The 24,874-nt window shown below is 41.1% G+C and overlaps 1 protein-coding gene across 1 annotated transcript in view; it reads left to right on the top strand.

Moving 5' to 3' along the window:
- Positions 1–24,874, top strand: part of DTL (denticleless E3 ubiquitin protein ligase adapter) — a 63,892-nt gene that overhangs the window by 35,106 nt on the left and 3,912 nt on the right. Inside the window, exons 12-14 of the mRNA XM_085612861.1 lie at positions 3,789–3,878; positions 6,790–6,928; positions 21,403–22,250. Coding sequence (XP_085468987.1) covers positions 3,789–3,878; positions 6,790–6,928; positions 21,403–22,250 — 1,077 coding nt within the window. The remainder of the gene's footprint in view (positions 1–3,788; positions 3,879–6,789; positions 6,929–21,402; positions 22,251–24,874) is intronic.

Below are 24,874 nucleotides of genomic sequence, written 5' to 3' on the forward strand. Positions count from 1 at the left end.
TATGTGTGTGCAAAGGCAAGTAACAGTACAAGGACATGTCGCCAGCTAGTCACAAGCACTCATAACCACACCTACAGGCGACGCAACAGCACAATGAACCCATCCGCCCAACACTGGACATTTTGCAACTTGCTTTTATATGTTGTACGCATAATTACATTTGCCACACTTGCCTCATAGCATCATCTCCTGCATATTTTTCCTTTTCTCGCATAATTTAGCCAACCCTGCCAGTTATACTATAATAAAGTAAGCAAACTAAACAGTTCACAGAACTTACCCCAGTAAAACAAGCGTCGTCAAATAGGTCGTGTCTCCAATGAATGTCGCTGATTCGCCTTCTTTGAAAATGTTCAGTGCTGCACGTTTAAATAGAGCATTGGATGCACGAAAGATATCCCTAATAGCACTAAGTAAACAAAGTAATTGCTAAAAATGTCCTAAAACATGCCGCCCTAATTATCGCTTGCCATGCAGCTTTTATGACTAATGAAGGCGTGGCGGTGGCGCCAGTAATACGCCTGCTCCCGATCACTGCACAGAAAGTGAGAATTATCACAGCATGAGACCCCACAGTAATCATTAACACAGCATGTCGACAGGCGCCCCAGGCTGCTGGAGCACTCAACTATAATTAATGCGCAGCACGTCTTCCGGAGATGAGCACTCAAGCTGTTCCACTGTGAAGCGCGTTCACAGACCAGAATCGGCTTGTGCCCAGCCCAGAATCGGCGCAGCACGTCTTCCGGAGACGAGCACTCAACTGGAATTAACGCGCACAAGCTGTTCCACTGTGAAGCTCGTGCCCAGACCAGAATCGGCTCGTGCCCAGGTCTGTCTCCCTTGGGAGTAAACACGGCAACAGTAGTCTTGTTGGCGGCAGCGCTTCGCGCTGCAACGCCAGCGAGACCTAAAAATACCAACACTGTGGTTGGAACGGCTGGCGGTCTGAATATTGCACCAGAGCAGAGTCGGACTAGGGTAGAAATTATGCCCGGGTAACAAAATCAAATTAGCCCCTTTTTAATGATTCAGGCGACTTAAAAAAAGCCCACCTTCTGCAAATCGGGGCACTTTTTAACTTTTTGTGACCTGCTATATAGGTGTTCTGCCTGGTGTGGGAGACGGCAAGCATTTGTGCTTGCTGCAGGCAATGCCAGGGACATCTAGAGCAGAAAGCGGACCATAAAACAGGACCACAAACGCCAGAAAACAGCTCACACACTGACCTGTCAGACCAACCCTTCTGGAAATGCCAGGTTGCCCTACAGGCCAGTCCCACCCGGCCCGAGAGATACTAATTTAGTACTCAAAATGTAGAAGTAATAAAGCTGTAGAGCACGGACTACCCTCTGTCTTTCTACAAAGTCTGTAATTTTACTTGATGGAGGCTCTGCTTTATCACGATCCTTCCCAGTGTATCCTTTTTGCTACATCTGCAGCTGCCTTCCTGACCTAAAAAACTAGGCATGAAAAGGTGGCTGTTTTGATTCAGTAGGACAGTGCAGCAAGCAACCTTGGAGTGTTGAACTAAGGGCCTGATTTAGAAGTTGGTGGAGGGAATACTGTCACAAACGTGTTAAGATCTCCATAGGATAGAATGTGATCGTATCGGGCCATAAGTGTAGTGTCAATTTCCAGACGAAGTAATGTCGTTTTGCAAGTCTGAATGGCAGCTACGGTCCACGAGACTTCCTTCAGCTCTTGGCTCTAGATTATTTTATATTTTTTGATTGATTTTGATTATTTATATAATCCTAGGTACACATCAAATTTGGTCTCGCAGCACAGCCACAGATTAAGTAATTCAAGAAAAGAGAACAGATAAACATTTCAGCATTTGTACAAAAAGAATAGAATGGAAAGAGGCCTTTAGTTAAATCCTACACTTTTTCAAAATCATCACAGACTGTATCTGAGTCCATTCAAGCTCGCGAAAACAATGACCAGAGTTCCAGTAAACACTATCGGCCTACTAACGCTGTAGTGTGGCATCATTTGTACTTCAAGACTGTACTGTCCATTGACTGCCAGCTCTTCCCCCCCCCCCCCCCCCCCCCCCCCCCACTCACATTTGGGTTCCCAGGTGGGTCCCATTGTGAGTATTCCTCTTTTCTTTCACTCGTGTGGCACACACTCCTCATGAGGTTACGCAGTCATACCATCAGGTGTCCCTACATCCCTAGGTCCTGATGAGACCCCACATTGCACAAGAGGGTCGAAACGTCGTCGACACAAGAAAAAGCGAACCATTAACCAGCACATATCACTGTATATAGCTGCTGCACACCTTGTATTCATTTACTGGCCGACTTTCATGCAACTTTGGAAACCTTGAAAAAAATTGTCACTAATTTTTCACTATTGCCCTAGGTTCCTTTTTTCACTTGGGACACCAGACACAACTGTTTTTTATTTCTTCTTTCATTGTATATATCAAAGTTCTTTGTAAACCTAAAACCTTAAGTGTATTATACAGAACCATTGGTGTATGTGGTTTCTTCGCCCTCTGACATTACCTAAGCCCTTTTACATTGCGATTGCGCATCTAATTACCAAGATAGATCATATAACTCCACAGGAACCGCTGTTTTCCTAAATAATTTATATACCCTGGTTCTTGAGTGAGTAGGGTTCCCCTGTCAGTGTCTCGAGAAAATATGTATTTGCAGGGCAGCCCCTTGTCTCAGGAGTGATGGCGGCAGAGATGCTGGAGATTGTTTTTTTTGTGGTGGGGGAGGAGGTCATTCCCTCTTCCAAACACTTTTCACTGCTGTATACCTGCTTAAGTGCCCAACTCCTTTTAAGGTTCGGTGAATACATGGCACACTCTTGGTGTGTCTGCCAGCTTGCTGGCAGAGGTGTATCCTTTCAGGAATTTGTGGGAGTAGCCAAGTGTACAGACGCACCAGTTGACACTCTTTTGAGGGTCCATTTTCTTAACAGTTGGCAGTTGATATGCATTGGGTTTAATAGTCTGTTGTTCTAACTTATTGGACAGTAACAATTCACTGCTGGTAGTTTTTCAAATCAGAAAATTCTAAGGAGAAAAATAAATACAAAGGAATGTGCATGTACTAGGCTGAAACCCGGGGCCATTGAGTGCTTCCACTAGGCTCTGCTCTGTAAATTAAGAACAAACAGAAGTGTGCGTTCTGACTCACTTTGTTTTAATTGTAGGAAGACATTAGGTGTCGACAATCTAAGGGGGAGGGGGGGGGGGGGGGTGTTTTTCTAATTATATGCCCTGTAATAAAATTATATACGAAGAAAACACAAATGATGATTGAGGAAGAAAGGCGAGGTAGTCCAAATGTGTTGCATCATGTCTACCTTAAGTAACATTAGATGTATGATGCCTGTATGTAGAATTATAATATTAATGACCTGGTGTGTTTGTAAATGCTATGCACTCCATTGAAGCTCGTCATTTCATCGCATGACTTCCGTAAATTGACGGTTCAGTGTGCAGCAGTTAGTGCTACCTACACAGATACTGCCAAGTCGATCTTTAGCTTTCCTTTACTCCTAAAGACCAAAAGACTCTACTTGTAAGGCATTTAAAAAATAATTTTGTAACTTAAGAAGCTTATGAGGCGTTCTCCCGATTTGTGCTCAAGTGTGGAATATTTAATAGTACGTAAAGGCATTCTTATCTGGATGTGCAAATGGAAACTAGAGTAGACTGCAAATTCCAAGATACTACAAAAGTAGGTGGTGGCGCATTATGTTTGTATGTAGGAACATTTTTAACATGGAATGTTTATTTAATCATTTTGTTTCCTTAGGTTTCTCATCCTCAGCATCCTCCCTTAATGCTACAGGGCCACTCTCAGGAGGTCACCTCTGTCGCCTGGTGCCCATCAGACTTCACCAAGGTTTGTATGTGATGTGGGATACCTGGTTGTGTTTGATTTCTTGAAAGGTTTCACGTGAAGTTTGCTGATTGAATTGTGTTTGATATGAACAGGTTTTGAAGGGCTCCACAGGTTCAAATGAACCTGGCGTAGTTAGGGAACTTATGCAAGGTTAGTGTAGAGAATTCAACAGACCTTTGTACAGCACTATGTGATGTCCCTTATTTCTAGGCTGAATGATACGATAGGCATTTTGATGTATGTTTCTTATAAAAGAATGGCTGAATAAAAATTAAGAGACTTCGATAAAAAAATAAAAATCTTAACATTTGCATGCAGTTAGAGAAAAGTGAAAAATCATTACATTTCTGACAGAACTAATATTTTTTTTGTTCATCGGACCTTTCACATTTTCAGTGTCTCTTATATAATGCTCCATCTGGGCCATAAATCTGATGGTACAGCTAATAATGTTTTTTGAGGGCCCTTAAAAAATATCCAGATGGCGTCAGCAATTTTTCTTATGCCGATTTTTCCGTAGTTTCATACGCAGATACGTTGTTCCAACAAGAGAGCAGACCTGCACAGAACGTTTTGCTGAGTCTTCTCTGCCAAACTCTAGATGACAGTGATTCTGCCTCTTTAGAGCTCTGCCGCTCAAACATAAATATGCATCTGCTTTTAGGCACTGTAGAACGGCTTATATGACCGAATACCCCCAGGACACCAAGGAAAGGAAATACTGGTGGGCCACCAAGTTTGACTCCAGCTGTACAGTAATAAAGTATTTAGTACGGGTGGTGTTGATATACTTGCATATGTAATATTAATAGACTGTGTGAAGTGACAGGTGATAAGTCCTTGATATATAGTGTTTCTATATTTCGAAGTTTTGAGGTTGCCATAGTATGACACCACCACCACTACTGCATTTCCTAAATACAAGTCGACTTGACATTCAAATTTTGTCAATTCTATTACATTTACAGTTGCTTCTGCTGACCACCTATGAATCGCTGAAGGTCTGCATTTATAGGGAGAATCTAGCAATGGTGGATTGCTGCGTAGTTAAAATGTTGTGATGCTCACACATGGGACATGAAAAAAATAACAGGATCCTAGATGAATCTGATCTTAAAGATGAATATTCATATCAGACGTTTCATTGCGCAATCACTTCTTCATTTCCCTGCATATTCATTATTCACTAGCAGGCATTTAATCACCCGGCGTAAGTTTGTTTGCAAATGACCAAAACAGAATTCATAAAGTCTATTTTAAAACTCTTGTTTTTATCTCTTCCCCACTCCTGTAGAATACAGCTAGAGTGCATATTTGACATTCCCAATCAATGAAATATCCCAGATTTCCCGTCTAAAAGGAGTTTTAAAAAAAAAGTTACAAAAATAGTACACCTTGGAGTGAATGCGCAAGCGTGAACTCTGAGAGCAGCAAAATAAATGATGAACTTGTGCAGTGCGGGTAGGAGCGATATGACCCTGTAATAGAAAAACTGAAACCAACAGCAAATATGCATAAAAAAAATATATTCCACACTATCTAGGTCACAAATGGCAGCAATACTTTGAAGGAGAGATCATTGGCAGAGGACATATCGTATCAAGGATACTGGTTTATTTATTGCTACTGGTATTTTGGAGCTTAATTGCTGCAAACATTACAGACTGACCCTATATGCTATTGTCACCCAAGTGTCAGGTTTTCGGACTATTATTACTTATTTGGAATTTGAAATATTTTAATATAGAGCCCTGAAACACTACACATCGTCTTGATATATGAGGAATTTGGACATTTTTACATCTATTTTGGATATAATTTGACTTTTGGCACGGATATATTGCACCTCGTACTGTTATATGAGCCCTGATGAAGTTCCCCTAGTGGAACGAAACGCGTTGTCTGCCACCCACGTTTCATTATCAAGAATAATAAAAGGATACTTTTCGGACACGCTTGGAGGACATTTACTTTGTTTCTTGGTTCACCTTCCTTTTTCATATAAGGATTACGTTTCTGGTCTCCAGTAGAGCTTAACTGCGGCAAGCTCTGGGAGTGATTGCACAAGACTCTAAATGCTTATGAAAACTTGTTGATGTGCTGAACCTGTGGTCAGCCGTTGATGGTGTTGTTTTTGTTATTTCTAGAAATTTGTATTTGCTGGTCTTTAGAGATCTTGTGAATCTGGGGTGGCATTGCACAAATTACTTTCCAGTGGTCTACTTCGGATTACTTCAAGGTTAAGGACCAACCTGTATAGCGTAATAAGGTGAACACATTGCAAATGTAATGTTGTACAGTCGTGCGTTTGGGGTCAGCAGATTGAATAGATGAATTTGCTTCTGCCAATTAGTTTCCTATTTATTGAATGACCTGTTCTGTCTTAAAATTGATCCACAGGGGGTGAGAGGCATCCGTACTAAAGACTATAGCTGCCATGTGGACCTGAATCATGTGTGACACCATCAGCCAGCCCTTACTTTTTAGCCAACAGGACTTTACTTGCTGGGAATTTTGAACTAATCTTTGCAATGTTAAAAATGAGGTTGAGTTAGAGAATTCAGCTCACCTTTTTGCTCAAAAGCCAGAAATTTGTGTCTCACATGGCAATGCCCTATGGTAAAGATGAGCAAACACTAACTTGACTCGAGCACAGCAAAACTGGGTGATTTGTGCTACAGAAAACTCCACCTATTATTGAAAGACTTTAATTCGTTATATTACATTTGTCAAACTCAAAAGGGCAATTACGAAGGGGACCAGTGTCAGCAGTTAAGGACCTTGTATCGCCTCATCTGATTAAACTCTCGTGGATGGAAAGGACACCACATGCACATAAATATTTGTAAATTAGTTGATTCTCTCACGTTATCATTTCATGACTGAGCTTTTGTGTATATTTATTTTGCAGATAGCGACATGTTCCGATGACAATACTGTGAGGGTCTGGCGCTTGAACCGTGGCAAGGATGAGGAACAGTCAGAAGGCGGGCAGACAAACTTGGTTGGTTGGGCGTGTCAGAAGAAGCCAGAGAGCTGGCAGCTGATTGGTAAGTAAGTCTTTTGCAACAGACATTGTTTTTTTCAATAGGTTATGCTTTAATTGCATTGTATACTTTACAGATCAAACTAAATATTCATTTTAATTGTTCGAAAGATTGCCCTAATCTTTTAAACTAACTATCCAAAGACCGTGAACTTTTCAGACTTGTTCTTTTTGCAGACGACAGAAGAAAGGTTGGAAGGTGCACTCGTTTCGGAGTAAAAAAAAAATTGATGAAGTAAATCACTTATTCCATTCAAAAGTCTTTTTATTCAACCAGTTGTCCAATACTGGCACACAGCCAACGCGTTTCGTTCCCAATTCTTTGCCAGTGGGAACTTCATCAGGGCTGTAACATTATAGATAAGAGACGACATAAATAACACATAATATTTAACAAAAGAAACAATCATATTAAAACTGACATACATATATAATATATAAAGATGACCCAACGAAAAGCAAAACCACAATTAGAACAACCAACAAAGCTAGACAAACAAACTCTAGTGTAAGAATAATCTCATCGTAAGAGTAGGACAGTATAAAACATCTTGTGGGACAAAGAATCAACAACAATATATACATACATAAAAGTAACATTTCAAATGACGCAAGGGAGCAAAAAATGAAAATACAATGGAATAACAATTGAGACACAGTTAAAAAACCACATTTATAATAATACATTGAAAAACACATAAAGAGAAAATTGAAAAATAGAAGAGAGGTAATATATTAGCGTATATCAGTAAACGTATGTATACAGCAAACCATTAAGGGATAAATACCTGATAATATACTATCTCAAAAAACTAATGAAGTGCCAGGCTCCAAAGCTATTTTTAAAAGCCAAAGACTCCTTCTCTAGGGCAGTTGTCCATATTAATTAAAAATTCAGTTCGACTAAGTCCTATGCACGTCAAAAGAACTCTGTATAGAAGTTCTCACCTCCTAAGTAGTTAAACCACAATTTGCGTCAAGGTTGTAGAGCAAGTATCAAGCTCTCTCCAGGCGAGCAGTCCCAGTAGACTGATTTGTAAGGACTTCACTACTCACTTGTATTTTGGTGAGAAGGAATTGTCTAAGAACAAGAAGAAACAAGAAGAGCGCGAAAAGCTATAATTATTCACTAAACATTAAAAACAACAGCGATCAGCGTGGGTCCATAGATTCAATAATAACACACTTGTGTTAGCGACAGAATCAGAAATAACACACTTGTGTTAGCGACAGAATCAGAAAATAATAATGAAAAGAGCTTAAAATAAACATAATAATTAAACACCGAATTTGAACATGTATTCATATAAGAAATAAAAGAAACGACAAGCTCTAGAATGAATATCAGTTTCTATTTATATGTCATGGCAAAGAGCCCAAAAAGAGCCTTTACCCAACTGTATACAATTAGCAAATTGAATCGAAAAGCACAACAAAAACGAGTAGATTTCTCCCTAGTGCAAACCAATGTCTACGAGTAATAAATCAGTTAGAATTTGTATAAGAAGTGGAAAACATTAACACAAAACACTCTCTAGACAAGGCATATCACAAAAATCATTCTTTGAGAGAAAAGAAATGGGGGAAAAAGTCACTGGGTTGGTAGTCGCCAGCTCAGAATGTGGCCACAGAGTATAAAACCAAAAAAACAGTATTGCAATGCACATTTAGTTTAAACCAAATAGAAGAGTGTATCCAACCGCATCGTGGCCGAAGACCACCAGTCAGACCAAAAGCACGCCCTCCTCGTAAAAGCACAAATATGAGGGCGAGATGTAAAAATGGAAATTTACCTGAAAGCGATCGAAAACGTGTTGCCTACAGCATAATAACCAGCAGTAACGAGTGACCGAATAACGCACCCTTCTTTTAAACCCCCTGAACCACAAGTAGGTGGGCGGGATAGCCAAGTCACCTGGTATCCTGTTTGACCAGTAACCAGAAAACGGCATAAACACAATAATGACAAAAGGTAACGGTCACGGCCATCTTGGAATGGCAAAACGGAACGGATAAACGAAACGAAGCAACCGATAAAGGTTGCACGAATAAGTGAAAGCTAATAAGGTATATAAATAAAGTAAATTGTGATAAGGCAAAAACTATATTGTATAAAGATATCCCAAATAGAATTGTCCTTGGTGAAATATAATTAAAACGCCAAAGAGGAAATGAAAACGGCGGCCATCATGAAATGGTCAAATCAGACCATGAAAGACGTCTATATTATCTAAAGAGAGCGAGTCGGAGTCTTGGCAACTAAGCAACTCCTAAAAAGGAGGTGATGTTCCTACGCAAAATTTAAAAGAACAACACAGAGAGTGAAAACACCCTCAAAATAAAGCGTGTCACAGATATCGTTTTTTTGAGGAATAACACGATAGGACCCTTAAAATAAGGGGGAGGTAACGTCTAAAATCCACAGGGAAGAAAGTGAGAGAACTCTCAAAATAGAACGTGTAGCAGAACTGGTAAGGATCTTCGCTACTAAGCAACTCCTAATCATAAGGAGGTTATGTTTCTACGCAAAGTCTGGAAGAACAACACAAAAAGTGAAAACACTCTCAAAATGAAGTGTGTCACAGATATCATTTTCAGAGGAATAGGACAATAGTACCCTTTAAAAAGTGGAGTAACATATGGGATCTAGAATAGAGAAAGTGAAAAAACTTTTCAGAATGCAGCGTGTTACAAAGATCATTAATGGGGGAATAGAGCGATAAGACCCTTAAAAAAGTGGGGGGAGGGCGATAACATCCAGGATAAGGAAAAAGTGTGGGGAAAAAAAAGAGAGGGACAGAGAAGGGGGCGGGAAACCATAACTAAATAATCCGAAAAAGCGGCATTAGCCACAATTCCATGGTATTCAAAAAAGGAAAGTAAGACCATCATTGGTCCTAAAAATGGGCAGACAGAAGAATCATAAACGGTCCTTGACTAATCATTCCAGAAAGTAGTGTAATTCATTATCGGTATTGTGACCCATAGATGTTGCTCGAAGACGGCAAATCCATTTGGCCTCCCTTTGCCTGACCAAAAGTTCATCCCCACACTTTTTCCTTATCCTGGATGTTACCGCCCTCCCCACACTTTTTTAAGGGTCTTATCGCTCTATTCCCCCATTAAGGGTCCTATCGTGTTATTCCTCAAAAAAACGATATCTGTGACACGCTTTATTTTGAGGGTGTTTTCACTCTCTGTTGTTCTTTTAAATTTTGCGTAGGAACATCACCTCCTTTTTAGGAGTTGCTTAGTTGCCAAGACTCCGACTCGCTCTCTTTAGATAATATAGACTTCTTTCATGGTCTGATTTGACCATTTCATGATGGCCGCCGTTTTCATTTCCTCTTTGGCGTTTTAATTATATTTCACCAAGGACAATTCTAGTTGGGATATCTTTATACAATATAGTTTTTGCCTTATCACAATTTACTTTATTTATATACCTTATTAGCTTTCACTTATTCGTGCAACCTTTATCGGTTGCTTCGTTTCGTTTATCCGTTCCGTTTTGCCATTCCAAGATGGCCGTGACCGTTACCTTTTGTCATTATTGTGTTTATGCCGTTTTCTGGTTACTGGTCAAACAGGATACCAGGTGACTTGGCTATCCCGCCCACCTACTTGTGGTTCAGGGAGTTTAAAAGAAGGGCGCGTTATTCGGTCACTCGTTACTGCTGGTTATTATGCTGTAGGCAACACGTTTTCGATCGCTTTCAGGTAAGTTTCCATTTTTACATCTCGCCCTCATATTTGTGCTTTTACGAGAAGGGCGTGCTTTTGGTCTGACTGGTGGTCTTCGGCCACGATGCGGTTGGATACACTCTTCTATTTGGTTTAAACTAAATGTGCATTGCAATACTGTTTATTTGGTTTTATACTCTGTGGCCACATTCTGAGCTGGCGACGACCAACCCAGTGACTTTTTCCCCCATTTCTTTTCTCTCAAAGAATGATTTTTGTGATATGCCTTGTCTAGAGAGTGTTTTGCGTTAATGTTTTCCACTTCTTATACAAATTCTAACTGATTTATTACTCGTAGACATTGGTTTGCACTAGGGAGAAATCTACTCGTTTTTGTTGTGCTTTTCGATTCAATTTGCTAATTGTATACAGTTGGGTAAAGGCTCTTTTTGGGCTCTTTGCCATGACATATAAATAGAAACTGATATTCATTCTAGAGCTCGTCGTTTCTTTTATTTCTTATATGAATACATGTTCAAATTCGGTGTTTAATTATTATGTTTATTTTAAGCTCTTTTCATTATTATTTTCTGATTCTGTCGCTAACACAAGTGTGTTATTATTGAATCTATGGACCCACGCTGATCGCTGTTGTTTTTAATGTTTAGTGAATAATTATAGCTTTTCGCGCTCTTCTTGTTTCTTCTTGTTCTTAGACAATTCCTTCTCACCAAATACAAGTGAGTAGTGAAGTCCTTATAAATCAGTCTACTGGGACTGCTCGCCTGGAGAGAGCTTGATACTTGCTCTACAACCTTGACACCAATTGTGGTTTAACTACTTAGGAGGTGAGAACTTCTATACAGAGTTCTTTTGACGTGCATAGGACTTAAGTCGAACTGAATTTTTAATTAATATGGACAACTGCCCTAGAGAAGGAGTCTTTGGCTTTTAAAAATAGCTTTGGAGCCTGGCACTTCATTAGTTTTTTGAGATAGTATATTATCAGGTATTTATCCCTTAATGGTTTGCTGCATACATACGTTTACTGATATACGCTAATATATTACCTCTCTTCTATTTTTCAATTTTCTCTTTTTTGTGTTTTTCAATGTATTATGTGGTTTTTTTAACTGTGTCTCAATTGTTATTCCATTGTATTTTCATTTTTTGCTCCCTTGCGTCATTTGAAATGTTACTTTTATGTATGTATATATTGTTGTTGATTCTTTGTCCCACAAGATGTTTTATACTATCCTACTCTTACGATGAGATTATTCTTACACTAGAGTTTGTCTGTCTAGCTTTGTTAGTTGTTCTAATTGTGGTTTTGCTTTTCGTTGGGTCATCTTTATATTTTATATATGTATGTCAGTTTTAATATGATTGTTTCTTTTGTTAAATATTATGTGTTATTTATGTCGTCTCTTATCTATAATGTTACAGCCCTGATGAAGTTCCCACTGGCAAAGAATTGGGAACGAAACGCGTTGGCTGTGTGCCAGTATTGGACAACTTGTTGAATAAAAAGACTTTTGAATGGAATAAGTGATTTACTTCATCAATTTTTTTTGACTCCGAAACGAGTGCACCTTCCAACCTTTCTTCTGTTGACCCTGTTATAACACCCTTGGACGGCGGGTGTGGGAAGAGTTTGCACCATCATATTAATCGCAACTATACATGGACTGGAAGTGCTTGACCTTGGTTTGCCGTTTGTTTCTTTTTGCAGACGACCCTGAAAAGTTAAAATACAGGGAATGTTTCAATAAGGTGAAATGCTTATTTTACCCAAACCCTCGTCAGGAATTCCTATGACCGAGGCAGTCCCATAACGATGTCTTATTTGGTAGCTTTTCACTTTATTATCGCACCATTCAGTAGACGCAGAGGTTACTCGTGTAGTGTTGAGTACGGTTTGCTTTTTAGTTGAAAATCCTTTTTTTAAAGATGTGCTGCCTCAACCTGTGAGTTAATAGAAACCTCTCCTTAGAAATAAGCTCCAGTAATGATTTGTAACGACCGCCTTATAAGGAAGTGAAGGAAATGAGGATCTAACCTCAATAGGACCTGCAGCTGAGGGTTGCTTAGCATTGCTGCTGTTTAAACTGTGACACCGGAGTGGTAAGAATATATGGGTTGGACAGTGGCTTAAATGTGAATATGCATTTCAGGTAATTCCCATATACTTTGGACCTCCAAATCCCAGAATGCAAGTAAATTGTGGTTCTTCTAAAGATCCCGTAGCATGAGAGGAGGAACTCTTTAACATTTGTTCTTGAATTCAGTTTAAAACGTATATTTTTTTCTTAACCTATCTGCATTGCACTAGAGGCTGATCTCTACAGGAGTAGTTTTACTATCTGGGAAGACTGTTTTACTCAGCTCCAGGTTTAGTGCTTGTGGATCTAACTGTGAGAAGTGTGGGTCGCGTTAGTTTTTGGGCAACGCCATGGAGTACAACATACCTTAAGGCAGGTTATTGTGAAAGGCTGCCAAGGAAGACTTCAGTTATATGCACTATCTTAAATACAGATGATCAGGGTCTCATTTGTTCCTTCAGGTGCGTTGCGTGCTGGGAAGCCAGGTGACCTAACGTTGTTGGATATGTTGCTGCCCACTCCAACTTTCATAGTTGTGTGCCAAAACATGTAGAGAACGGGCCACGCTGGAAGGAACAAGTGGACTTGCCTGTGGAGTGCAGCTTTGAATTAGGCTGGAACAGTGAGTTACACTTTACTGAGAGGAGATCTAGACCGGTATAGAGAAGGCATAGGCTTGATGAGGGCACTATGTTGGTGACTTTGAACCAAACATTTATAAAACAGTACTAGAGCTGTACATCGCTCCATTGCCTGTTGCATCACTTTTAATATGGATAGGACTGTTAGAGGTGGATGTAAATTTTCACCATTGTGTTTTTTTTGCTGAACCTCAGTTCATAGTACTGGAAACACACATTTAAACCATGCAGAATTCAGCCCCCTACTACTAATTTTGCAGTTGCCTGGCGAACCGCCAGTCAAGGGCAAGGCATGCTATCGCTTTTTAAACAGAATGTCGTACTGATTGAAGGAAAGATACTGAATCTGAACAAAGGCACTTGATGACTTTCATCTGATCTCTATGCTTCATCCTTTTAGAAGACACTTACAATGGTCACACCCCAGCAGCGGATAGGATAGGATACGGATACGGATTTATATAGCGCAGCGAATGCCAAAGCGTCTTGGCGCTGATACAACACAAAGGGGGACGAAATCCTCAGATGCAATCCTCTTGAAAGAGCCGTGTCTTTAACATTTTTCTGAAAGTTTGATGGTTTTGTATAGATTTTAAGGAATGGGGAAGCCTATTCCAGAGTCCAGCGGCACAAACCGAAAAAGCTCTGCCGCCCCATCTAGCATTCATGATCCGATTAATCTTGATGAGACTCTGAGTGCTAGATCTTAGCACACGGCCGGCGGTATAGGGGATGAACAGCTTCTGAACATCCCTGGCACCACCTCCGAAGACAGCTTTATGTACTAGGCATATAGCTTTAAAATCTATGCGCAGATGGACAGGGAGCTAGTGTAATGCAGTAATTCCCCCTGAGATCGATTGATCTCTTGGGACGTCCAATAATAACCTCGCCGCGGCATTTTGGAGAGTCTGCAACCTCCCTAACTGCGTCTTGTTTATCCCTAGCAGTAAGGCGTTGCAGTAATCTAGTCTGGATAGGACCAGACCTACTACCACAGCTTTACGCATTTCAGCGCTGATGAAAGGAAAAATCTTACGCAACGTCCTTATTAGGAAGGAACAGGATGATGCAAGGCTGTTGACATGAGCTGAAAAATTTAGCTGATTGTCAAACAGCACGCCCAGATTTCTTACTTTGGGCATGGGGCAGGGACACTCCCCAGCCCCTGCCGGCCACCAGGATCTGTTCCACAGGGGACTGCCATGACCAAACTCAATAATCTCGGTTTTCTCTGTGTTAATCTTCAGGAAGCTCTCCTGCATCCAACTCATAATTTCAGACAGGCAGCTATGGAATTTAAGGGCCATGTCGGTAGATTGTTGAGTCGCGGAAATTATGAGCTGGGAGTCGTCGGCGTAGGAGACTATCGAGAAACCATGCTTCCTGATGAGTTTCGCCAAGGGAGTCACATAAATATTGAACAGCATAGGTGACAGTGCTGAGCCCTGCGGAACACCACATGGCAGATGAAAACTGTCCGACTGTAGCCCGTCCCAAAGTAGACTTTGCTCCCTCCCTTCCAGAAAAGAAGAGAGAAGGGACAGTGCAGTCCCCCGAATGCCGACTTCCTGAAGCCTTTGAGTCAACACCGTATGGTTTACGGTGTCGAAGGCTGCCGACAAATCTAGCATCACTAGGACTGCCTTGCCTCCCTTGTCCACAATGTTACGAATCTCCTCTGCTGCCACCAGAAGTGCTGACTCAGTGGAGTGTTGTGCACGAAAACCGTGTTGAGTTGAATCCAGTAAGTTATGGGCGCTTAAGTATTCTGTCAGGGATCTATTTAGCTCCCTCTCCATAATTTTGGCTGCAAAAGGCAGAGCGGCGATTGGGCGGTAGTTCTTTACTGTAAGAGGGTCTAATGAGTTTTTTTTAAATAAAGGTCTGATGGTTGCACTCTTCCAACTTAAAGGGTAAGTGCCGGACTCAATTACCTGGTTAATTAGAGTGCATAGTTCTCCAGCTATCTGGTCTGCTGCAAGATGCATAACAGCAGGAGGGCAGGGATCTTTGGGTGAACCTGATTTCGTTAGAGTAATCAATCTACAAGTTTCCTCTCTTGTGATGAACTAGGGTGCAGATTAAGGAGATCCCTATAAATTACCTGCACCTTAACTTGGAAGAACAGGGCAAGTTTCTGGCATGTTTCCAGGTTTGGCCGATAAGTGTTATCCAAAGGAAGCTTAGAAAGGACTGTGATTGTCTTGAAAAGCTCCTTGGCTGAATTCCCTGCGCCCTTAATCTTAGTCTCATTAAAATGCCCTTTTAGCTGATATGATTGCATCTCTGTAGGCTGATAGGGCATAGTTGTATCTGGCCTTTCCGTCAATACTGTAATCCACTCTCCAAGATGTGTATATATAGTATATTGGCTTCTTTGGTTTCATCCACTCTTCAGTTTGGGTGCTGTAGTGTGCATGGGCAGCTCTACTTTGTTGGGTGGCAGGGTTTTCTCTGACCTGTAACATTAAGGTTTTATTATATCCACGTCTTACCGGAGTGGTTGGTAATCTTCACCATTGTTACTTGAAATCTTTTCCAAGTAGGTTGGTGGGAAGATTATTCTTAGATGGATTTTCTTCTTCTGCTGTTATAGGGAACTTTTAAAGCGCACGTTCACCATAAGGTTTCAGTTATAACTCCGTAGGTGTCACTGAGTCAATATATCACCAGTATGGCTTCCCTATGCAGGGTGACTTGGGAATCAACCTCTTTGTTCTGCATACTATATGCGTAGTAGGTGGGAAATCTCACCAGTGCCTTCGAAACCGCCAGTGTGCTTATAGTGTGCCAGTTTGTCTCTTAGTTTTTAAGAGCGGCACGTTCTTCCATGTTGGAGTCCTTCTGAGGTTATACATCGATGTTGGATCAAATCTGGTTTTGGTTTCTACGACGATGGCCTGGCTATCCCAATATCAGACTCTACTATTGGGCCTCACAGCTGCAGGTCATTAATGACTGGGGGGAAACGGCCACTACAACGCAGCCGTTTCCACGCATAACCATAACCATGCATGCATTACAACGCATGCGTGGTTACCACAAATAGCCTTTACCACGCATACCTTTACTACGAGATACGAGATACGTAGTAAAGGCATGTGTGATAATGGTAAAAATAAACAAGCATTGGCATAGCCAATAGGTCTCGCCTTTGGGACCTTATAAGTGTTTAGCCATGCAACAGTTGTTGTTGCACCAAGGATATTGTGTTGCATAACTAAATACTTATAAGGTCCCAAAAGCGAGACCTATTGGCTATGCCAATGCTGGTTCATGATTTCTACTTGCTTAAATATGTTTCCCCGAGATATGCGTAACTTAAAATATGAACTTTAACAATTGTGCTAACTTTTCCAATAGGAAATGTGCAGTATTCATACAGTATGTTACGCTGAATGTGCACGATGTAAAAAGTAAACTAAATGTGCATCGATTTCTAGCTATCGCTCATCCATTAATCAAAAAGAGATAAACAGCCTAGAGCATGTTTGGAAGGCAGGTTTGGCGAAGTAAATGAACAGTACCAAAGTACGGTTTACACAAAGAACGGGTCTAATTTTCTTTCAGAGCAAGTAAGGGCAGAATCCCTACACAAAGAATCCTAGTGCATGACCTTTATTAGCAATTCCAATCACGTCTAAGAAGAACTGGGAAGTCCGGGTAGGGCATTGTCTTCTGAAGATGTAGCAGTCGCGTCTACTCTTCTCTCACCTGAAACAGACAGCTATTGTTCATAAACTATGTTTTCTCTTGAATCGGAACACTTCGGGACTAGAGAGTGGCACACTAGAAACGCACGAGCTTCAAAATAACAGTTTATGATTCTTACTGTCTCAACGTTTTTGTAAATTATGATTATTGCTTTAAAAAAAATAATATATAAGCGCCAACTTGTTACAAAGTGTAAAATTACAGAACAATGATTAGTAGGCCTGAAAAACCTTCAGGTCAGTATTAAATATAGACCACAACGATGCCTGTTAAAGCTGCATCTGGCAACGAGGTAAATATGAAAGTTAATAAAAAGGTTAAACAAAAAAAATTACAGCCCGCCTATTGAGAGGAGTTAGGTGTACACTTTTTTCATCGCCGAGCTTTGTTTGTTTTAGCCCACAAGAATATATTAAGCAAGAGGAAAGACAGATGGCGCTGAAGGCTGGCGGTTCGCGCGTGCACTTTGAAAACTCACCTACTAAAGTCTCATGCGCTCTGACTCAGCGAGACCTGAAAAAGGAGGGCTAGGGGTGGGTCTCACCGCCATTGCCGAGAAACCAACCTCCACGATTTATCGCAAGCTGATAAACAACGTGCCTGATCCCCTGACGATTCTCCGAAACGCATGGGTAAAAGACATAGGACCCCTTGACGAGGAGAAGTGGCAGGAGGCGATTCACATCCCCAGGGAAATAGCGATGCGCCCCTGCTTTAGACTGGTTCAACTTAAAATATTGCACTGCACCTACTACCCGCGCACCCACCTTTACACATGGGGCAGGATCACTGATGCAAAGTGTATTAGGGGATGCCCGGGGGAGGGAACCTTTATACACATCCTGTGGGAATGTCCTGAGGTTGCAAGGTACTGGCGCGGGGTCACCGGTATTATGTCTAGGGTACTGGGACTGACTGTCCCCCGTGATGCAAAGTGGCTAGTGTTGATGATCACAACGGACGCTGATTGGTCCAGATATCTGGGCCTGTGGCTGGCTCTTGCGGCAGGGGTTGCAAAGAGTAACATTGACAGAAAATGGGGGGCGCCTCTACCTCCGACACTGGAGGAATGGAAACATGACCTTGACTGGTGCCAACGCGCTGAGGAAACTGTGTACAAAAGAAGGGGGGCCGCCAAGAAATGAGGGAAAATCTGGGCGCCCTGGCAGAAATATAGATGGTGAATTTGAGAAACTGAACCTCGCAGAAGGTGTTGAATACCGCCTATCTTACAGTGAATGTATCATTCTGCCAAAATGGTGTTTGCTTGATTGTGTAACCTTGATTATGCATACTGTGTCTGCAATTCTCTTGAGCTTTGTTAATAAAAAGATCTAAAAAACAAAAATCTGCTTTTGGTTGAATAAAGACACAATTGAGATAATGGTTTGCATATTCAGAAACATGAGTGTTCCTCTCCAAATTCAAATCAAAATGTACTCAGTAGATTAACGCAAATAGCCCTGTTCTCTACTCTGGAATCGTTGATTTGCCCCTTTATCTTGATTCATTTTGTATAAAAAAAAAAAAAATCTGTGATGCGAAATCTCCTATTTGTGCCACTGTTCGTGCACAAGGGAGCTCTGTTCTCTGGTTCAACCTCTTCATCCTCTTTCTTCGTGATCTGCAAATGTTTCTAAGCAACTTCCAGAGGTAAACTTCAAATAGTGCTTCTGACTTCATAGGTTTACACTTGGGCAATGTATGTTTAGAACGAACTCTGCAGTACCTGGGAAGTGTGTCTTGTGCTACTGTGCACGTGTTTTTTGGGGCTCATGTTGTTCATTCTGTGAGTCTCTGAATGTTGAGCTTCCTGGTCCTTGGAAGCACACAAGTTTTTGGCACTGGCAGTCTGCACATCACCCATTTTTTCTCTATGGCTTTCCCATACTTTGCCTTATCTGGTCTGTCAGTGTACTGTTTTCTATACGTACGCAGTTTTGAAATGTCATCTGGTGCACTTTTGAGTAGTGCCTGTTTTTGTACAATTGTAATAAGTAATGGAAATATTTGAACAGGATTCTGTAGTCATAAAGCTCGAAATCAATCCAGTCAGACTCTGTGAAGGATCATAAATTGGCAAATCGCTATTCTGCTTCGAGTTGTTAACCTCTGCCCTGATGGTTCTCATCTTCCACTGATAACTTGGCAGACCGAGGCAATAAATAAATCATTTATTTAAGTGGGGGCAGTTTTTGCTTTAATAATGACTGAGAGAGCATAATTATTTGTGGGCTATTTCTTCTAGTGTCTGCTGCTCCATTTTACCTTCTTTGCCGCTTGCCTCTCATCATTCGATGCTGGCGCTTGTTGGTCCATCGAAGCCTGCCCCAGGGTGGGCCACTGGAATTCTGCAAGGGGGAGGGGGGTGTTTGCAGCAGGATTGCCTAAATTCTGCAGTCTGAAGAGGAACACTAGTTGGCGTATTTGACCATAATATGGAACAGTATCACTTCATTATTTTGTCCTTTTTGCACGTGTTAACGCTGTTTGGGCAACGATTTCACCTCATTAGTATCAGTTTAATTTATAAATGTCATAAACAGCAGCTGAGAGGTGATCAGTTAACCTTTTCAAAGGGCTGCCTCAGCGGGGCAACCCGTGTGACCGCGTTTATACTATCATAATATCATTTGTTCCATTTGAGCTAGAATCAGATTTTATTTTTTTGTTTAAAAATCTGCAAATTATGCGGAAAAGGGATGGATTACATGGCTAGTACGCAAGTCCATACTTATGCAGAAAAAGCCACAGCTGCATAATCTCATAATTCCAGTGGTCGTCTCCCAGGGCCTGCAAAGATGGTCAGCAAAGAAGGCTGCAAATTACTTCCCTATCAGACGTGTCTCAAGTATATCTTTTAACTTAAAGAGCCGTGATCCACTCAGCTCTGCAGTGTGATGGAAACTAGGTTGTTTATATAAACTGGACTGGGAAATCTGTTTTTAAAAGCAGGTGGTGTACTTTTTTATTGCCTTTCCTATCTGGGTGGTAGAGAACAGTCTTGTGCAACTTCAAAAGGACTTTATGACGTTGGAATAATGCTCTGTTCAATATCTCACTCGCCTGGGATTTCTAGGTCTGCCGATAAATAACACCTCCTGCAGTTATAGAATTATTTATTAACCAGTTGTTTGGCATGGTGGTTATTAGCGAAAGATTTACAGCAGGCAAATGAAGTTCTTCTATTGCTTATATTCACATAGCCGTATCTTTGTGGGTCATAAATTCTTCTTTTTGAGAGACTAGCTGTGCTTTGCTGTCACAACAGCTTTTGCGTTTATCACCAGGACCTTGCAAGGAATAAATAGTTTATTCAAAACTTTCTAGATAAATTAATAGAAAAAATCTGGATTCATAAAAAATGCAGCAGTGCATGTTGGTACGTTGCATGCTGGTTACTGTTAAAGCTGGCATTTGCCTAACACCAATCTGAGGAATGTGGGCTTCATTCACAAAGCCTTTGAGTGGGTAGATAGTCTTTGTCCTGGAAATTGTTGTATGCTACACATGCTTACATAGGTGTGATGGCCAAAAGCAATGCTTACCTAAGCCACCTGCGCGCAGTGTAGGCCACAAATGCACAGTATACGTCACAGATGTATAGTGTACATGATCATAGGTTGCACATGACCATTAAGACTGGATGCCTCTTGCACGTAATTAGATGTGCGCTACTTAAAATGGGGAGTTTCAGCAGAGTAACCAAGGACAGTCAACGTATATTATGGCCAAATACATAAAACCATAGTTTTGAGGAGATTCCGGTTTAGAAATGTGCCCGAAACACTTGTAAAAGCCCCTAGCTTACACTTGAACAGCTGGTATAAATAGGACGTTAGTGTACCAATCAGTTTAAAACGTACAGGATTTGTTCACTGAGACGTGTATGGGGAAGTTAATTTTAAAGGCAAAATAATACCAAACTGCAGCTAAAAGCTGGTTTATGCTTTTTGCATGTAATGCATAGTGGAACTGCCATATATATCTGCATTACAGAGTAATACCATATATGTATGCCCACAGATTGTGCAGTTCATTGCTTGTACAGGTATCTAAATGGGTGTAAATTAATAAAGTTGTACTTTGCATAAGTGTATTATATACAATGGACAAGTATCCTTTACTTCCTATCCTTTGTGACTCTAATGACAGTGTTGCAGTAGGTAAGCAAATGGACATACTCTTAGACCCTTACCTGCCATCAATATTTGTGTGCTGTAGATTTTTGTTGTTAGATTTTCACCCTCTTCTACCATAGACCAAATTGTAGGTCATTTGTCTATTCTATCAGCCCATCTCAGCTTTTGTTTTACTATTTTTGTCCTCTGCAGAAAAACACCGAACTCCTGACAAAACTCCAAGGCGGGAGAGCAACTCCTTCATCTCTTCACCTCAGCCAGCTGCTTGTGCTCCGAGCTACTCCGGAGAACTCCCTCTACCTACTAACACGCCAACGTCGTCGGCCAAAACGCTCACCGTGAAATCCCGCACCCCAGCCAGGCAGAAAACTCAAGATACTATTGCTTCACCAAAACCAATATCCACTTCAAAGATGTCCATTAAGAACTGGGTCACCCGAACACCAGGCTCTTCCAAAACACCAGCGCAAGAAGGCAAGACACCTTCTCCAAGGAAGGCCCTCGAACCAGTGGAAGTGCAAGCTCTTTCCACGCCCAACCCTTTGCCACAGTCTGAAAAGAGAGTAAAGAGAAGGCTGGAAACCAATAGTGAAATACATTCTGAGAAAGATTGTCTGCAACATTGCAGCTGTGTGACAGAGTTGGATCCTGCAGCAAAAAGACTAAAGCTGGACTTGTGCTCTTTGAAGGAGGGTGTAGAACAGGGCAGTGGGGAGGTGTGCTTGGACCTTGCTCAGCTAAGCAACGGTGGTGACGTTCTGGGGCAAAGCAGAAAGGAAGTATCTCCACCTGTAAGCCCTCTGCCCATGCTGGAGTTCACTACACATTCTCCTCCACATTATAGGCTGCACTGTGAGAGGACTGGACTAGGAGGAAAGGAGAACAGCTCCCCTGATGGAAGGAACTGGCTCTCTACTATGGGAGAGAAACTAAAGCTGGACAAGACATGCAGTCCTGGTGGCTGCACCAGCCCTCCACCCGCAACAACTCCTATCCCAAAAAGGCAGCTGATGAGGAGTGCGGCTTCTTCGCCTGTATCTGTAAGTAGACCATTCTTCACACATTGGAGGTTTCTGGATGTGTTTAGTTTTTGTCTAGGCTTGTAGATGAATCAAGGTATATGGAACTGAGGAGTAGTATGACCTTGCTGATAACTGATCTCTTGTAGCAGTGGCACCAGAAAGTGGGATATTTACTGACACTATTTTATGATAAATGGACATCGATAGAGCTACTTTAACTTCTTCTACCTCTCTGGTTTTCTTGGTTGTCATTCTGCCTAAATAAGCTTTCTTTTGAGAGAAGAACCTTCACATTTTTTTATGTAAATCTCACCATGATGTCCGGCATTCACTATCTCACAATTACAGAAGAAATCTATATATTTTTATTGCTGTGCGTGGCAGTTTTTCTAGTCGCTTTTTAATACCCAAGTTTTTGTATTATTGAACAGCATACAAAAAGAACAATAACAAACACCCACGACAGTAGTCAATTTTCAAGTTAAATGTTTACATTTGAAGCTGATGGGACGTCCGTGTTCAATTCCGTCACACGTTTGAGCTAGCGGCCAAATAAGATTTTGTCTGCCACCAGGCTACTTCTTCATCTTCCTAAACTAGAGTTTATGTAGTTGGACAGAGATGTGCCCTTCATCTTCATGGCTAGCTAGCACTTAGGAAGGGCCAAGTCCAAAGCTAGATGATAGCGCTGAGCACAAGTATTTTTTTTTCCAGCGACAACAGGTTTGGTACTTGGTTATAAGCGTTTTAGCTAGTCGCCATACCAGAAAAGTACCCTTATGACTCACTATCCCATCCTAGTACCGCCCCACCACTTTACAGTCCCACCACATATACTAGTAATTCAGACCTCTGCGTTTCATTTTGTGGACAATAACTGTAGTAATATATGCCAGCATTACACATTTATAATGAATAAGTTTGACACCGTTATTGCTCAATTTAGAATGTGCCAGTTGAATCCCGAATACCTTTCTACCCATAGAAAAGGATGATGATTTGCATATTGTATACTCCGTCATATACCTTAATTTTAGTTCTTGAGAATATAATTACAGATTCTGCTAGTCACTGAGAAACAGATGCTGACACCTCTGGAATAGACTAGACTAATCCGTCTCGTAGCACTCCTTTGATCATTTTAGTAACTGGTTCTTTGCCCACGATTTCATGGGCTACCCATAGTTTGCAATTTACCACTTTTCCTGCGTTAAGGCCCTGCCATAATATTTCCCTGCAGACTGGGAATATACCTTTGTGAGAGCTCGTTAGCACTGAAAATTGATGACCCATTTTTACTCGCAAGCTAACTTTAAAACCGTTTTCCTTGCAAGTTTTTTCACGACTTCAAAGGGGAGCCAAAGTCACACCTTTTCAGAACTTTGTGACCTACGGGTAGTAATTGTAGTGTTTGTGAAGATTACGTGAAGCATCTTAGCAAACCCTTACCAAAATGCTCAGTTTCCATTTTTAGGAGTCTGCAATGAAGGAATAAGAATTAAGCAGAATTAATTCGTATCCTGTTACCAGACACACATTTCTATAGATCTTTTTTTTTTTAAACACAACTCACATAAGTTGCTCCCGAGCAAAACATATTTTAGGCACGGAGCTCTTGTAAAAATAGGGATCTGGTTTCAGGAAGGGTGTGTTCGAGATAAATCTTACAAAGAACTCCAGTCTCTCAACTTTAATCTTAAACTCGTTATCGTGATTTAGCCCAGGCTTGTAACGATGAACATAATGGGTTAGCAGAGCAATGCATCTAAGCATTGTAATTGGTAAGAGCGGTTTCAGAGTTGAAAGGCACAGTGACTCGAACCTTAAGCCATGCTGTATTAAGGTCCATGTTCCTAATATTTAATACCTTCCTATACTCCAGCTCCCATGAAAGCAGATGTGTGTATAAACTTATAATTACTTTTAGAACATCTAAAATGCGGCAGCTGGCACTAATGTGAACAATGCTGCACATGTGGTGTCAGTGTCTGAAATTGTCTGTGTAGATTCATCTTCCTATGCAATATCTTTTTGGCTCTTTGCAGATTTTTTTCCTTGCTTGTTGTCTGCACTGTTTACGATTTGTTTTCTAATTTTATAGCCCTAACGTAAACTATGTATATAGTTGTTCTAATGCTTTTTGTGGTATATTTTGATCATGTTAGAGGTTTGTGCTTCCTGTTGCATTGCAGCGGTATGTTTGTATTGGCTTGGCTTTCTCGAGGTTTTTCCTTCCAGTTCCAGTGCATGGGTATATTTCTATTGGCTTGGCTTTATCTTAAACATGACATCTGTTATGAGAATATAAAAGGACATGGAGGCGAGGATTATGCTTGTTTCTTTTACTGCAAAACACAGCAGCCAATGAAAAATGTTTTACCAGAAACTACATTTCCCTTGAAATCTTGCTCACAACCACCAATCATAGCCCAGCAATCCATATAAGATTTGCTACCACCAAGAGCCTCTTTCTTAGCTCTGAATAGTCCATCAACCCAGACTGCAGTGGGAACCAACAGCGTCCGTGGGGCCAACTCCAGGGGCCATCCTCAACATAGGAGCAACAGTTCATCCATCAACCGGGGCACAAAGTGCCAACACCAATATGAAAACTGGAACAGGATCACTCTCCCTTCTGGTCT

This window comes from Triturus cristatus, chromosome 6 (genome assembly GCF_964204655.1).
Source record: "Triturus cristatus chromosome 6, aTriCri1.1, whole genome shotgun sequence".
Lineage (NCBI taxonomy): Eukaryota > Metazoa > Chordata > Amphibia > Caudata > Salamandridae > Triturus > Triturus cristatus.